This window comes from Stegodyphus dumicola, chromosome 5 (genome assembly GCF_044657685.1).
Source record: "Stegodyphus dumicola isolate Sdum_Otavi_A_Nest chromosome 5, ASM4465768v1".
Classification (NCBI taxonomy): domain Eukaryota; kingdom Metazoa; phylum Arthropoda; class Arachnida; order Araneae; family Eresidae; genus Stegodyphus; species Stegodyphus dumicola.
Genome location: NC_140772.1, coordinates 133275768 through 133292658, shown reverse-complemented (window position 1 = coordinate 133292658; position 16891 = coordinate 133275768). Strand labels below are relative to the sequence as shown.

General features: G+C 32.5%; 1 protein-coding gene across 2 annotated transcripts in view; it reads right to left on the bottom strand.

Moving 5' to 3' along the window:
* Window positions 1-15329, bottom strand: part of Sply (Sphingosine-1-phosphate lyase) — an 88922-nt gene extending 73593 nt beyond the window's left edge. The window contains exons 1-4 of one of the 2 annotated variants that reach the window (XM_085817081.1): window positions 14981-15329; window positions 5128-5294; window positions 1515-1684; window positions 1157-1405 (exon numbers count right to left, since the gene is read on the bottom strand). In XM_085817081.1, the coding sequence (XP_085673207.1) occupies window positions 1157-1405; window positions 1515-1684; window positions 5128-5284 (576 nt within the window). In that variant the 5' untranslated portion in view covers window positions 5285-5294; window positions 14981-15329. The remainder of the gene's footprint in view (window positions 1-1156; window positions 1406-1514; window positions 1685-5127; window positions 5295-14980) is intronic. The other variant, XM_085817080.1, reaches the window with a different exon arrangement.
* Window positions 15330-16891: the final 1562 nt, after the last annotated feature.

Here is a 16891-nt window from a genome sequence, read left to right as displayed (position 1 = left end):
ATGAAATATCATGTTCTTCACACTTAAACCATAAAATTCAATTCAATAGCAATATCACAAAATCATTTTAAAATGAGCATATCTTTAGAATTTCCGATAGACAATTCCACACGCTGGAGATAAAAAAGGTTTTTCTTTTCCCCGTAGAGTGTTGCTACTGCTCGCAACTGCAGGTTAAAAAAAAAAAAAAAAAAATCATAGAGAAGGATTTTTGTAAATTTTCTAATAATTTCTAACTTTAGTTAATTATGACCTTAGTTTTTTTTTTAAAATTAAATGGTATGATTTGAACAATTTATCTTCACTCCCCCCCAAAAGAAAAAGAAATGAGGGATGTTTTATTATTTACATAAGATTAGGCAACTAGTGGCCAAGTGAATAAAAGGATGAAATACTGGTAGTCCTTCCTCTGTTCTATTTCCAGCAGTTGAATTATCTGGATGCATTAGGTTTCGCTCCCTTCACATGGGCCTGTTTCTTTTAGAAAGCTTCTTATCACGCCATCTCCCTTCAAAGGTTCATAACCTTTATGCACTATGCATAATATAATACTCTAATCCAATTCAAACAACATTAGCCTCAAAATAAATAATCAGTAAACATACCAACGAAATGCGATAAGATTTAAAAACTCATTCATAATCCATACTGGTATGAAAAGCAGATCCATGTGTAGGCATTCTATGATAGTACTATTCCATTTTCTCCAGATCAAGAAATAAAGTTGAATATATTGAATATTTTATTAGCTTTAATGCTCAATATTTTATGGATTAAAAAAAAATCTTTCCTAATGTTTAACTACGGTCTTAAAATGTTACAGTTTATCCACAGCATGCTAACTATTCTAAAACTTTTCTGAAGACTCAATTAAATTTAGTCACTGTGAATAAAGTTGAACTACTATTTATTGCTATAAAATACACTTTTAATAGATTTAAATGCGAGTTGGACAAAATGTGTGAGAGAGATTTTTACTGTGTAAAATCTATTTTGCATCAATACTATGAATGTTGGGAATAAGTTACAGGAAATTAAATTTTCATTTTTAAATAAAAAGCTTCCATGTTTGAAGTATGTGTAAAACGTTACTAATTTTATTCAAACCATTTAAATCCAACCATTTCAAAAAATGGATGTATTAATTGCAACTTACAGTCCCAACAGCCTGTGGAGCATTGAAAAGAGAAGAGACCATTTGTATAATCTCAGCTTCCATGACTCTAATACCAGGAAAAACATCAGGGTGAAGAGGATTTGTGTAACCTGTCTCCCCATACACATTCTTCATGAGTAACTTCAAAGATTCATCATTGCCAGGATAAACAGCACCAGACACATAGCCTTCTTGCCAAGAATATCTTCCAAATGATAAATATTTTCCAATTTCTTTTAATATGTCTTCCTTCATTAAAAAAATAACATTAATATGAATAAATTGAATGCTCAAAAATTAAAATATAAGTAAATTCAGAAAAAGCAATAAAAAGTGCAAATATTTAAAATATACTTACACTTTTCCAATGAGTTTCTGGAATTTCCCTCAGAAAAACTTTATTTTCTAAGCCTTTCAACAATTCTTTTTCAACTTCATCTGAAGAACTTTTCATCTTCTTCTCAATACTTTGTTTTACATATGGTAACTGACGTACAAAATACCAGAAACGTTGAGATATTCCATCTCCTATTGAATTCATTAATGCTATCTTTTACCAATCACGTCTAAATTTTTTATCTACTTAAGATAACTATTTAAACTATTCATTACAGCTTTTCATGCTAAAAAGAATTATACATAGATAGACATATACTGGCATGCACTAAACACAAAAAACATTTACCTTTAATTAACGAATTACAAGAAGAATTAAATTCACATAACTTAGTAAAAGAATTATTTCTTTTAAGCTGTTTATAAAGGGTGTCCCAAAATTAAAGCAAACTTTGAATTTGCCACCATTCGTGCAGTAAAGTGCTGGCATCCCTACTAAATAAAACCATTTGAAGGGCTGATAGTTTAGGGTTAGCAGAAATGAAGCGTTACAGGATAGAACAAGTTGTGTTCATTGTTAACCAATATTTCAAAAATAATGAAAATCTGGGGGACACAGATCGAAAATTTCTTACAAAATAATGGTGGAAGAGTGTTAACTTCGTCGACTGTAATAAGATTTAATTCATGCAGACTGAATCAATCGGTGATGCTAAACACACTGGCCGTCTAAAAACAAGCTGTTCAAATGACAATATTGAAGGAGTGCATGAGAATGTTGGTGAAAGTTCAGGAACATCAGTTCAGTGTCGTGGACAAGAATTGCAAATTTCAAGAAGCTCTCTACAGTGCGAAGATTTGTGTCTCCATGCTTACGAAGTTCAATTAACACAACAACTGAAGCTTAATGACCATGCACAGCGAAGAGAGTTCGTTGAATGGATTATTGTTGAATGGAACATCAAAATGTGGATGCCGATTATTCCAACAAAATCATTTTCAGCAATGATGCATATTTTCACTTTGATGGCTTTGTTAATCATCAAAATTGCCGCATCTGGGGTTCAGAGAGCCCATATGTGATTGTCGAAAAACAAATGCATCCTCAACGTGTCACTGTTTGGTGCAGATTTTGGGCTGGAGCCATCACTGGACCATACATTTTTGAAAATGAAGCTGTTAAGCAGTGGATGTTACTGGTACTCAATATCGCAGCATGATAACACAGTTCTTTCTGCCTAAATTGGATGATACTGATGTGGATGACACGTGGTGTCAACAAGACGGTGCCACATGTCATACAGAGCATGAAACAATTCAATTACTGCATGAGGCATTTTCTGGCAATGTACTCTCTTGTTTCGGTGATGAGAATTGACCCCCTAGATTGTGTTATTTAACACGCTTGGATTTCTTTTTATGGGATTATTTGAAGTCTATACTAACAAGCACCTAAACAAGCATGCATTGAAGGAGGTAGTTCAACGCTGCATCAACGAAATTCAGGCACATTTATGCAAAATGTTCCTGAAAAATTTCAACAAAAGAGTATTGCCAGCAAAGCCGCAGAGAACATCTACCTAATCTGTTATTCCATACATAACCCTATCCTATGTACTTTACGATTCAATAAAAAAGTAACAATTTAAAGGAAAAAAAACTGTGTTTTTTATTTAATTCAAATCTTGCGTTAATTTTGGGACACCCTTTATGAGACTTCAGATTCAAATCAAGTTGAAAAATATTTTCACTGAAATGCATTACAGATGCTTTTACTCTTAAATGAGGAGTAAGGGCACACATTATTAAATAAGAACATCTTAAAAGAATCTTAGCAGTAGCAGAAAACTGCTACAATAAATGCTCCATCTAAGCAGTAGGCTGCAATTTAATATGCTGTTAGCTATTCTTCCATCTGTAATTAATGTAAAAAAAAAGAGATAATTTTTTCTTATGACAAATTTTAAGCTAAAAGATTCTAAGATGAATAATCAACATTTCTCATCAGCTTCTGCATTACACTAAAGGACAAATATCAAGCCCATTATAAATTTATAATAACTGCTAATGTACTTTAATACATTATTAACTATAAAATTTGCATAACAAGTTTAAAAAATTTGGAATCTATCTAAATACATAGGAAAAAAGGAAGTATTTATCAGCAATCAACAAACATGGAATTTTACATGCATAAAACCAAAATTATTACTGAACATGAAGTTTTAGCTCCAGAAATCAATGCTATTTTTGTGCATTTGGAACGAAAAAGTCTTTTTATCTACTTAAGATTATTATTTAAGTCATTTATCACTGGATTTCATGTTGAAATGGATTTTATATACAGTGAAATTCGTTTAACACAAAAATGCTTAAGACAAAATATCGGTTAACAAGAAATAATACAACGGTCCTGACAAACTACTACGTATTTTTATGCATTTTGTTTCTCTTAACACGAAAAGATTTCCTTTCTGGGAATGAGCAAAATATGGAAAACACCGGCTTTGCAGGCGAGATTTTAAGAGGGGTGTGAAATGAAAGAGAGGTGGTTTCACATGTTTCGTAGAAAGGAGGCTAACTTGGTTTTGAAATACTCTCGGAAAAGCCTGTGATACGAGCCAGTTTTGTTTAACTAAGCTACTTTCACCCTCCACCCCTACAAATGCCACACAAACTTTTCATATCTCATCAGTTGGCTTTGGAATTCGGTGACAAGTACACCATAGTGTGAGTAAAAATTTGTGAGTTTGGTTCATATGTTGCACTCTGCATGTCTCAGTCTCTTCATATGTTGAACTCTGCATGAAATTCAGTGACTCCAAAGACGACTGAAAATTGTTTTCATCATACACGATTTTCAAAAGTATCAGATTCTTTGGCGCCAAAAGAAATGGAGAAAAAGAACGTTGACACTGAGCCAACACTTAATGAAATGTTTGAGAAAGTTTGTATTATTGGACTGTCCTACTGTATTATTCAAAGAACTCATTGTAGTAGATGATGATAATGTGTGTACAACACCAATTATGGCAAACAAAGACATTTTGAAATTTGTTCAAAACTCAAAAAACATCATTGATGCAGATTCCGAAGACAAAAATGAAATGAATAATGCCGCTATTGTTCCCTCGTCATCCAAAATGAGGAACATCATGAAATGTATGCACAGTTATTTAGACGTACATTCCAATAGGGAAATGAATAACAAAGTGAATGATATTGATCAATTTGTTAACAATTTGATGCTAAAAAAGACAATGTAAAGAAAAATATCAGATTAAAAAACTTGAAAATTTTGTATTTAATTTCATTGAGTTCTTGTGGATTTTTTTCCATTCCTTTTTATTAAATACATACATATATACATATCTATGTAAATAAAATGTACTCTAATAAACTTAATTTTATTGAATATATAGCTTTTTTTTTTTTTTTTTTGGCAATATCCTTTAACATAAAAAAAAATTTCAGTCCCCTCACTTTCGTGTTTTCACTGTATATAGAAACCCATAAATTTTCATTAATATCATAAAATGTGCTTTTAAAGCTTAGGAAGTAACATAAAATATTATAATAAAGAACAATGGAACAAAATTTTGTATATAATGCAATTAAAATTCTAAGAAACTTACTATCCATGACTTCAAGCCATAATGTCAAATAAAATATTAATGACATTGTAACAAAAGTGCAAAGAATGATTTCCCATGGCTCCAGACCATGGCACATCCAATTGAGAAAATTTTTAACTGTGATTGGCAATTTTGATATATTAAATTCTGAAGCCATCTATCTATAACTGAGGAAAAAAATATAATTAAAAAGCATCCCTTTACATATATTTTAGAATAAAGAAATCTTAGGATTAATGAGGTACATTAAATATAAAATTATTTAGTGACAATATTTCAGACTCCTCAAAAAAAAAAAAAAAATATATATATATATACAGTCAAAAGTCGTTAATTCGGACACCCATAATTCGGAATGATCTATAATCCGGACATAAAAACTAAAAACTTTCTGCGCATGCGCCGCGTTGACACATGCGCAGAGGCGTTCACGCGTGCGCGTAAGACCTTTTACGACTGCGCATATGAGTGTGCGCAAGTGCAGAATACGTTTTCGCGTGCGCATTTTATGTATAATGGACGTATAAGCTAAAATTATCTAATTATCTATTTCAGTTAATGTTGATGATTGCGTTGTTCCTTAATTTTCGAATTGCATCCGGCTTATTATTTTTTGCAGACTGTAAGAGCAATTTTATAAAAGTAAGCTTAAACTTTCGATTATATCAAATAGAATTTCCGATATATATTTGTTAATATGTAAAGGATCTAAAGCGAAAGTGTGTTTTGAAATCCGAAATCTGTTTATCAATTTCACGCTGCTCGGCGGCGGGCGCGTAATGAATTGGAAGTTGATTTGTCAGCACTATCCTTATCTTCAGCGCAGATGTTTTTATTTTATTTGGCTTATAATTCCTTACCAAATGTAGTATTTCATCTCGATATGCTCCGTCTTTGATATGATTTAAAACAAGTTCCTCGTCATTATAATTCGCTTCCGATAGCGAAGAAAAGTGACAGAGGTTATTGAAAACAAAAAAATTTCGATTGACAAATTAGTCGGTGTTCTTGACACAGCAATTATAGGACTTGAACGGTGGAACTTTGTAACTGAACAAGAAATTATGTCTGTTTAATAGAATTAAAGAGAAAGTATTATCACATGAAACGAAGCAAAACTTAAACAACTCACATTGAAAGAAATGTTTAATAAAGTAAACAAATAAATATTAAGCTTTTTCTTTTTGCAAATTTTGATACCCTTTAGATCATAATTGTTCTTTATTTCATAAATTACGGTTTCATATTTTTAATTTTAGAATTTCTGCATGCCATCTTACGAGATTTAAACTGATGATCTATAATCCGGAAAAATCGATAATCCGGAATCGCCGAAGTCCCGACGAGTCCGGATTAACGACTTTTGACTGTATATATATATATATATATATCTTCTAAATTAAAATATTTAATCTACAATTTTAATTGTCTTGCACCAAAATATGTCTAAATTACTTTAGTAATTAACACTATAATAAAATTCTTTAAAAATGATGAAATTCATAATTTATTTTGAGAGATATATCTCCACAGCTCGAAAAACAGAAAAAATAAAAATTCTTAGTAAAGCCAGTAATCTAAATTTACCCCCCCCCTGAAAAAAAAAAGGCTGGAGTTTTGTATGTATGTTTTTTATCATACAGAAATTTTTAAAAATATTAATTTTCTCACTAAAATGAACAACTACAGGCTCAAATTATTAATGCAAAATTACATTAATTGAATTTTCAAAATCCATGAATTAATAATGTAGATGGGATTTTAAATCACTCTTAGCTTTAAATGAGACAGTGAAACTATTTTTTCTTTCAAGGATAGTCCTTTTAATCTTATTATTCATTGCAGATTTTCAAATGAAAAAAATAATATGAAACATGTATCACAGCAATGTCATTCTAAGGTGATTATATTATTACACAAAATAGCAAGCTAAATAAAACAGAGTAATTTATTAATTCTATATAAAATTAAACTTATTTAAAACTGATTTCACAAAGTAATAAATACATTAACAAATTGTATTCAAGAACAAAAAAGTTTTTTCTCATTTTAGGAAAACACAGTATTCCTGTGAAACTTTTAAAAATCAAAATGATATAAAAAAAAAGAAGCAGTCACCATTAACCTGGATGACGGGAAAAGTTTTTTGAATATTCAATGTTCTCCAGAAGAATTACCACATTATACCAAAATAACACTTAAAAAAAATCTACTGATATAATATGTATATATTCTTCATTCTAAGTAGAAATAATGTATATACACAATGTAGTTTCCAGGGTTGGGAAATAAATCAAGCTCATTATAAGACTTTGAGGCAAGGGCTGCAATGATGGTGCATTATGCTCAGTTGCTGGAGATCAGATAGTAAAACATGCATGAGAGACTAGTGTGCAAGCAATAGATCACAGAAATGTTTTACTTGTATTTCATTTTCATTTCACCCTTTAGATCACTATGCCTGCACACACAAATATAGAAAACTGAGATCTAACATGTGCAGTGCCTGATCTGAAAGTGAACATATTATCTTTGATCTTCTGACACCAATTGTTACGTTATTTTCTTCCTTCACGTTCGTACGGGGTTCGTATGGATTTGGAGAGAATAATGACAACACTACTTGATGAAGTATCGAAACACACTTTATTAACCAAGATTGTCAGGACAGTTCCAAAACACGTTTCACAGTCGTCCATGAACTCCTATAAACTCGCTGACACGATCAGCGACACAGCCTTCAGGTTATCACGATGGAGACAGCTTCACTGCAAAGCACCAGAGTACAGCTCCCGACTTTGCTCGGTTGTTCTCGGAACTCCACATACTCTCGAGACTCTCTACGCTACAACTCGCGATGCACTTTACGGCGCACAAAGCACGGCTCCCAACTCTTCGGTTCAGTCATTCTCGGAGCTCAACACGCTCTCTCAATGATGCACTAACAGCGATACACTAAGAGACTCCTTCGGTGAACTCGACGACCCACTCGGCACTCACTGCCCGGCTGTCAACTCGATCGACTCCACAGGGATTGACTCGCTACACGAGACACCAACTCGATATTGACTATCTCGCACTCTATGCGAGGCACACACACACTAACTGCCTGTCGACCAGCAGGGTTTATATAGCTTTTGGCTTGTGTTTGAGAACATTCTGGGCTAAACCGGTAAGAATTTGTTCCAGAAGGTTCTCCGGTAAAAGTATAGTTTAGGGTACCCCTTGGCGAAACTTGGCGATTTTTGGCGGTACATGGATACCAATTTTGTGCAATTCTTTGACTCGTTATTTTGGTTTGAGAAGCGGCAATTTTTGCCCCAAAAATTGAAATTGCCGCTACACAAAACCAAAATAACAAGACAAACAATTGCACAAACTCAGTATCCATATACACATAAACTTATTTTCACTTAAAAAAAATCCCCGAATTGCACAAAAATCGCACTGTGCACTCCTTTGACTTTATCCATGTACACGTCGACCTATTTTCACTTAAAAAAATCCCCGAATTGCACAAAAATGGCATCGCACACTCTTTTAACTCTTTTAACATGTACACGTCAACCTATTTTCATTTAAAAAAAATCCCAGAATTGCATAAACTTGCATTGTGCACTCCCTTTATTTTGTGCGTACACAACGATATATTTTCACTTAAAAAAAGTCAAAGGAGCACCCAATTCTACAATATAGGCAAACCAAAAATACGTAGCATATTCGGAAACTAAGTACCGTTTCATTCTAGCGCCGTCACAGTGCTGTGGTAGGCGTCCTGCGCATGCACACTAGTCTTTCTTATTCACTGACTTTCAATTGTCGCCATTTTGGTTGCTCTAAGTTGTGTTTTCAGTTTGCTGTGCACATTCAAAATGTTTAAGACAATTAGTTCTCCCTCTGACTGTGAGATTCGTGCCGTGATTAAATTTTTGAATGCGAGGAATGTTAAACCGGCCGAAATTTATTGTCAAGTGACAGAAGTTTACGGTGAATACGCGATAAGTGATGGAATGGTTAGAAAGTGGGTAAGAATGTTTAATGCAGGTCGAACAAATGTCCACGCCAAGGCTCGGAGTGGTCGGCCTTCTGTTGTCACCGATGATTTGGTAAGGAAAGATGATGAAGCAATTCATGAGAACAGACGCTTCACAATGACAACTCTTTCACAAATTTCACGTACTGTTTTGTTCGAAATTGTGTCTGACCGCTTGAATTATCGCAAACTCTGTTCCCGATAGGTTCCAAAAATGCTCACTGATGTTCACAAAACAAAGCGACTTGGTAGTGCCCTGACATTTCTAACGTGGTACAGTGATGAGGGAGAAAACTTTTAAACCAAATTGTGACAGGTGATGAAACTTGGGTGTGTCATTTCACACCAGAATCGAAACAACAATCGATGGAGTGGAGACACACTCATTCTCTGAAAAAACAAAAGTTCAAAGTGACAATGTCATCACAAAAAATCATGTGCACTGTCTTCTGGGATAGGAAAGGCGTTTTGCTTACTGAATTTCTTCCCAGAGGTGAAACCATTAATGCGGCATGATATTGTGAGACTTTAACAAAACTAAGGCGTGCCATTCAAAAGAAACGAAGAGGAATGCTGAGTAAAGGAATTGTGTTGCTCGATGACAATGCTCGGCCCCATACTGCTGGTGTCACTCAATCGTTAATTCGACAGTTTCATTGGGAGCAGTTCGATCACACGCCGTACAGCCCGGACTTGGCGTCGTCCGACTATCACTTGTTCCTGCACATGAAGCGCGAGCTTGGTGGCAAGCGCTTTGGATCTGACAATGACACGAAAAATGCTGTGGAGTCGTGGTTATCGAAACTGGCGGGAAGTTTCTTTGACGATGGTATACAAAAACTGGTCACCCGCTATGACAAGTGTTTGATCATTGGCGGAAACTATGTTGAAAAATAGTTTAAGACACGTATTTTCATGTAAAAATAAAATTGGATTCGAAAAAATTGTTTTATTTTTTTTTTTTTTCAAAACGGTACTTAGTTTCCGAATACGCCTCATACATAATCTCAATAAAATACATTTTAAACCAAACAATAAAATAACATAAAATAGAAAAAAAATGTTATACATTTAAACACTACCAAAAGCAAATATTCACTTACTATGATTTGAGTTCGCTTCGCACACCCAGAGCCACGTAAAAACTAAAATATCAATCATACTCAAATGACTGTTTTCACACCAGGTACTCTTTCTGATCGAACGCTTCACATAGTGACCATCTGAATCTTTCTTCCAACAAACCCATTCAAATCCATCTAAACGGTTTTTAACGTTCGACTAGACGCATATCCTTCCTATATACAAGACACTTATAATGGCTACTAAGTAAACCTTCATTTACACACCAGTCAATTAAAGCTCTTTTCCCCTTTCACTACAAATTGTACAGACACTTCAAATTAATCTTACTACATTCGTCCATTCTACCTTCTAAAGAATCAAACCAATACACACCACAAAATTGCTTACAAAACATTCCATGATTCAAAATTTCCCAGAATCATGCACCCGATTACGTCACAATAGGGTTTCCATAACATTTAACTACGCAGGCTACCATAAATGAACAACAACTTCGCGATAAATCAAACAACAACTTCATCATAATACAAGTTGTACCTTAAAGTCTACTCTACCCGGTTCTCCAACCGTCCATGGTATATCACCAATTTTGTCGCCAAATGTGGCAACCCTGCCTTCCCTTGCCATTTATGGTAATCCTAAAACTGCTTTGGGGGAAGCTATCCCACTGGGCCTGTACATTTCGTAATAATATGTTTTATTTCTTCAGTTTAAAACATTACTTTCAACTTAAAGCTTTTTGCAGACAATGAAAATATCTTGAAAATTTGCTCTAAACTTGCATGCCCTTTCATAATAAAAGTCATAGCAGTAAGCTGTAATAGTTTTAAGTTAAACTATTCTGACACACTTATTAGTTTATATTCCAGCAACTAAATATACAGAACATAAAATTAAATATATTTAAAATGAACTGTTCAAAATATCAATGTCAAATCATAAGAAGAGGACTTTCTATAATAGTATTTCACCATAAATCAATGTCATATGGAAACTTTTGCTTTTATTCAATAGAGGAAATGATTCAAGAGACAATTGTATACTTTTTTTCACATCAGGCTAGTACATGAACTTGCAAAAGTTATTACAGACAGTAATCTTTACATGTAGGATGTGGAACATTTTATATTTTGCCAGTGCACAAAATCAGCGTACTTGATTAATAAAGCTGATTGCCAGCTTTAAAAAGAAAAAAAGAACTTAGCCATAATTTTGTTTTGTGCCCTCTGAGAAGGAGGAAGAAAAAAGAATGTGAAATGCTATTGGGATTTGTTTTAGCATTGCAAAAGCTATTAAATTCAATCTTAAAAGCCAAATAAATCAAGACATACTTGTATAAAAATTCCAAAGTTCAATTTTTAAAAGACCAAAAAAAAAAAAAAAAAAAAATATTACTTTTTATTTCTGAAAATTCTTAAGACACAAAATAAATTTCCACACATTACAGAGACTCCTAATGCTACAATAATGACATTTACAATCTTAATACTGATTATCAGCCTCCATGAGATAAAGGATTTGGCCCTTGAAAGCTGAAGCTCCCAAAAGGGTCATGAAAAAGAGATACTTTCTTAATTGTAATTCTAAAATGCTCCTATCATTTTATATCTGAACTCCTTACCTTCTGATACACATACTATATTCTCAGCACATTATAATGCACATACCAGAAAAATGTCAAGTCTTCAATCGAAAAAATGTTTTGCTAAAAAAAAAGTAAATGCATATATAATAAAACATAACATATTAACATTTTTACTAATTTACTACAGTCAAAAGTCGTTAATTCGGACACCCATAATCCGGACCTCAAAGCTAAAAACTTTGTGCGCATGCACTGCGTTTACACATGCGCATAGGCGTTAACGCGTGCGCGTAAGACCTTTACGACTGCACATATGCGTGTGCGCAAGCGCAGAATATGTTTTCGCGTGCGCGTTTAATGTATAACGGACGGTATAAGCTAAAATTATCTATTTAAATTAATGTTGATGATTGCGTTGTTCCTTTATCTTCGAGTTGGATCTGGCTTATTATTTTTTGCAGACTGTAAGAGCAATTTTATAAAAGTTAACTTGAAGCATGTTTCGATGTCCATCAAACAAAAAGTGGAATTGCTGCAAAAAATGGATAAAGACATGAAGAAGGTGACAGAGAGGTTAGTAAAAACGAAAAAATTTCGATTGAGAAGTTAGTCGGTATTCTCGGCACAGCAATTACGGGACTTGAACAGCGGAACTTTGTAACTGAACAAGAAATTATGTCTGTTTAATAGAATTAAAGAGAAAGTATTATCACATGAAACAAAGCAAAACTTAAACAACTCACATTGAAAGAAATGTTTAATAAAGTAAACAAATAAATATTAAGCTTTTTCTTTTTGCAAATTTTGATACCCTTTAGATCATAATTGTTCTTTATTTCATAAATTACGGTTTCATATTTTTAATTTTAGAATTTCTGCATGCCATCTTATGAGATTTAAACTGATGATCTATAATGCGGAAAAATCAATAATCTGGAATCGCCGAAATCCCGACGAGTCCGGATTAACGACTTTTGACTGTATTTAAAACTGGATCCAAGTGTATTTTGTGCAATTTTAAGAAACTCGCATGCAAATATTCAACTCGATTTTTTTTTTAATTCTAGCAAAAAGTATGCTTTCTATTTATAAGTGCAGCAGATATATATTTATGAATAACATCCATTAAAAACTGAAATATTGATGTTTGGAATAAACCACCTTCTATCTAAAGGGTATAGTGATTCCTTACTGATATTTTCACTTTTAAAGTAAGTGTAGAATTTATATGTAAATTAGGAATCTAAAAGGTAAAGTGATTCCTTACTGATATTTTCACTTTTAAAGTAAGTGTACAATTTATATGTAAATTATAAAATTTGCAAACTTTTTTTAAAAATAAAACTCTCACAATGAAAATATGCAACATTACTGCACCGCTGTAAAGAGTTCAATATTAGGCTCTAATGTAGAATTGGGTGCCCCTTCGACTGGCGATAAATTTTATTCAATTTTAGCAATGAGTAACTTCTTATTAACCTTACACGATGTCATCATTCTCCTGATTTTTTTTAAAGTGAAAATAGAGCGATGTGTACATGGACAAAGTTCAAGGCAGTGTGCGATGTCCAGTTTGTGCAATTCTCTGATGTTTTTTGAAGTGAAAATAGAGTGATGTGTACATGGACACCGAGTTTGTGCAATTCTTTGAATTGTTATTTTGGTTTTGTGTAGTGGCTATCTTGATACTTGCGGCTGCCAATCTTGCCATAAAAAAATAATGACCAAAAAAAAAAAAAAAAAAAAAAAAAAGGCATCCAACTGTAAACTTTTACCCAATATTACCTAAAAACTACTGAAAACAATGCAATACTGTTGAAAGTAATGCAATACTGCATTCAGCATTTCAATAATTTGTAGTAGTTCTAGTATATCCTCAGTTATATGTATACAATTCAAAGCTTAATTTATCATGTAACACTTTAAAATAACTTCTAGAATTATTACGAGACATCTGAAAATAATTAATGACAAAAAGCATCTTCCGGAAATCTAGACAAATTCTGAAGTTATGAAGTAGCAGGCCGATTTCATCTAACTTTTTGAAGGCCCTCTCATCCAAAGGTACAGGCAATGTTTACAGCCATTTTACACTCATTTTCTTTGACTACTGAAGTGATCTGAAGATCCCTTGGAATACAAGGTCAATCATAGTCTACACCTTGCACAGTCTCATAAAGGCTACCACAAAGATGCCCTATATTGTCATACTTCTGTTTCTGAAAATATCTGTATTGACAAAAGGAAGCAGTTATTTGTTGGAGCAATACTTAAGGAGCATAGACAGCATGCTATGACTTAAATCCCAACACTCTGGATCTTTGCAATATAAATAAAGAATTTAAACCAAAAATAATATGCCCCCCCCCCCCAGAAAATAGTGTTTGTGATTCCAAAATTTAGAATTCTTGTTTCTTATATCTGGTGAAACACTGCAAAATTCTTTTTTTTATAATTCATGTTTTCCTTTGCCAGCCAACTAACTAATATATCCAGAAAATAGGAGTACTATTTTAGCAGACTTTGGATAATAGATACTCCATAGCAATTCACAAATTTCTGCTATTAGTTACAATTACTGAGTTTTCAATTAATTTAACATTTACAATAATACTGCACTGTATTATAGTGAAGAGCTTTGATACATTTTCAAACTCTTTCTTTTTGAAACAGCAGTAATAACAAAATACAGACATAAAAACTCTTTTGCTTTGTTTAATATACTTTAAGCAATCTTTGTAGTTCCGGTTAATTGCATGTAAAATTTTTGCCATTACCTTTCAAAACTAAAAATAAGCAGTCACTTCTGTGATACTCAGATACCTGTAGGTGGAGAAAAAAAAAAAAAAAAAAAGAGTACTTATGTAATTGAAAGCGAACATTTCAAAAGCTAAAAATTGAAATTTTAACTAGCAAACTTTGTAAATATGCGGTCAATATTCCGACAATATTGCCAAAATTTTAAAACGCATGAAAGTGGGCAACAAAAGGTTAGTAAGCATTACTGACAAAAATAGTTTTTTGGATGGATTATGTATAGAGAGAAACATGCCATTCATTATGTATTGAAACATGGATTATGTCATGAGAGAAATAGGAGAATGTATTAAAAATATTATTAAAGAAGGACAGAAAGAATATAATCTTACCTCCCGCTTTCTAAAAATACCCTTTGTATATAACTGGTAATAATGAAAGAAATGATTTCCGCAACCTACAGGAAACACTCCATATACTATTAAGTCAATACGTTCAAAATCATATGGAATGATTCATTTAATTCCGCAAAGCCAATCAGAATTAAGAGCGAAATGCATCACGAAGTGCTTGAATGTACCCGCTTCTAAGATATCCTTTCCTTATCATTTTTCATCTTTTAAGCGATGACCTAGATTTTAGATCACTAACCTTATCAATTCATAACATTTTTATTATGAACTCAAGGACATAATAATATCAAACAACTTTTAAATGCAGTTTTATAGCGCACTTCTAACATTCGGTGTCTGCGGACAGAACAGAAAACGATGCGCACTTACAATTTAATTTGAAATCGAATAATAACATTAGAACTATATTAAAAGATATTAGAATTTAAATAAAAGCATTAGAACTTAATTAAATTAAATTTCAATTACAATGATACTGTTTATTTCTAATGAAATCGAATAATAACATTAGAACTATATTAAAAGATATTAGAATTTAAATAAAAACATTAGAACTTAATTAAATTAAATTTCAATTACAATGATACTGTTTATTTCTAAGAAAAAGAATTTTTAGATAGTTGAATAGTTTACATGGTAAATAAAGAGTGAATGCAGTATCGCAGTTATTGAATAGTATAAGTGTATGTCTCTACTTAACATAACTGAGATGTATCACCGGATTTCAGAGCCATTGAAGGTTAGCCAAAGAATGGTTGGGTTAGCCTTTAAGTACCGTGAGAGATGATCTGTTTTGTAAACAAGTTTAGTAGAGAGAGTGTTGTCAAAGAATTTGAATTGGAAGAGCTACAATACACTCTCCTTCATATTCTTCCAATACATTCCCCGTCACATTCTTTGGTGGTGTAGGACCAGGGTGCCTGAGTCTAATGACCCAAGGTTCTTTAATATACTAAGGTTAGGCCAGGAATGGAAAAAGCGTGCCATTGGTTGCTGGTAGTGACGTCACCCGGGAGACAAGACGCATCGGCCGACGCGTCTGCTGTATGATTTTGGTAATGGAAAAAATGTAAACTAAAGCAAAATGATCATTTTATATGTGGTAGATACACCGGAAATATCGGGTATATACTTTCCGATTAAGTATTTTGTTAAAGAAAATGTTTATTTTATGCACAGAATTCGTACGAATGCTGAAAATAATTGTAAACATTAATTTCTTTTCGTAAAGGAAAGCATTAGAAAATGAAAAACGATATTTAAGTTAATTAAGGGAAATAAATATTGCAAAACAAGGTATTTTTGAATATTTTTCGTAGTATTGTTTGCACTAAATAAATCTTGTTGAACAGAACACATGATGGCATAACTGCTAAGACGTAAAAACATAATCAAAAAGTATTATTATGTTTATTTTCATTGCTCATGCACCTTTTTTAATACAAATGAACTTTGACATTCCATGAGAAATATATGATCGTGATTTTCAGTTTAAATTACATATCTCAAGCAAAAATATACATAAAAAGATTTGACTTAACAAATTCATATTTAAATACCATAAAATTCTACAAATTTCTTAATATCCGTCATTATACTTTTAAATAGTATACTTATCACATTCTTTTTAAAGTGAAAAGTCACTTCATACTGATTCACTTCAGATTTTAGCAGAAGTGCATATATTTTCAGTATAATCTAAAAGTACTCTTATAATCCCTTACACTCCCAAGATTTCTATATAACATTTATCCTGACGTGATTATTTGCTTTAGTAAATAATCTTCGATATTGGCATCCTATTCTTCCTTCCATACATTAAAAATGGAACAATAAAAATAAATTTTCTTACACATATACGCACAATAATAATAATAATAACTTGCCCTA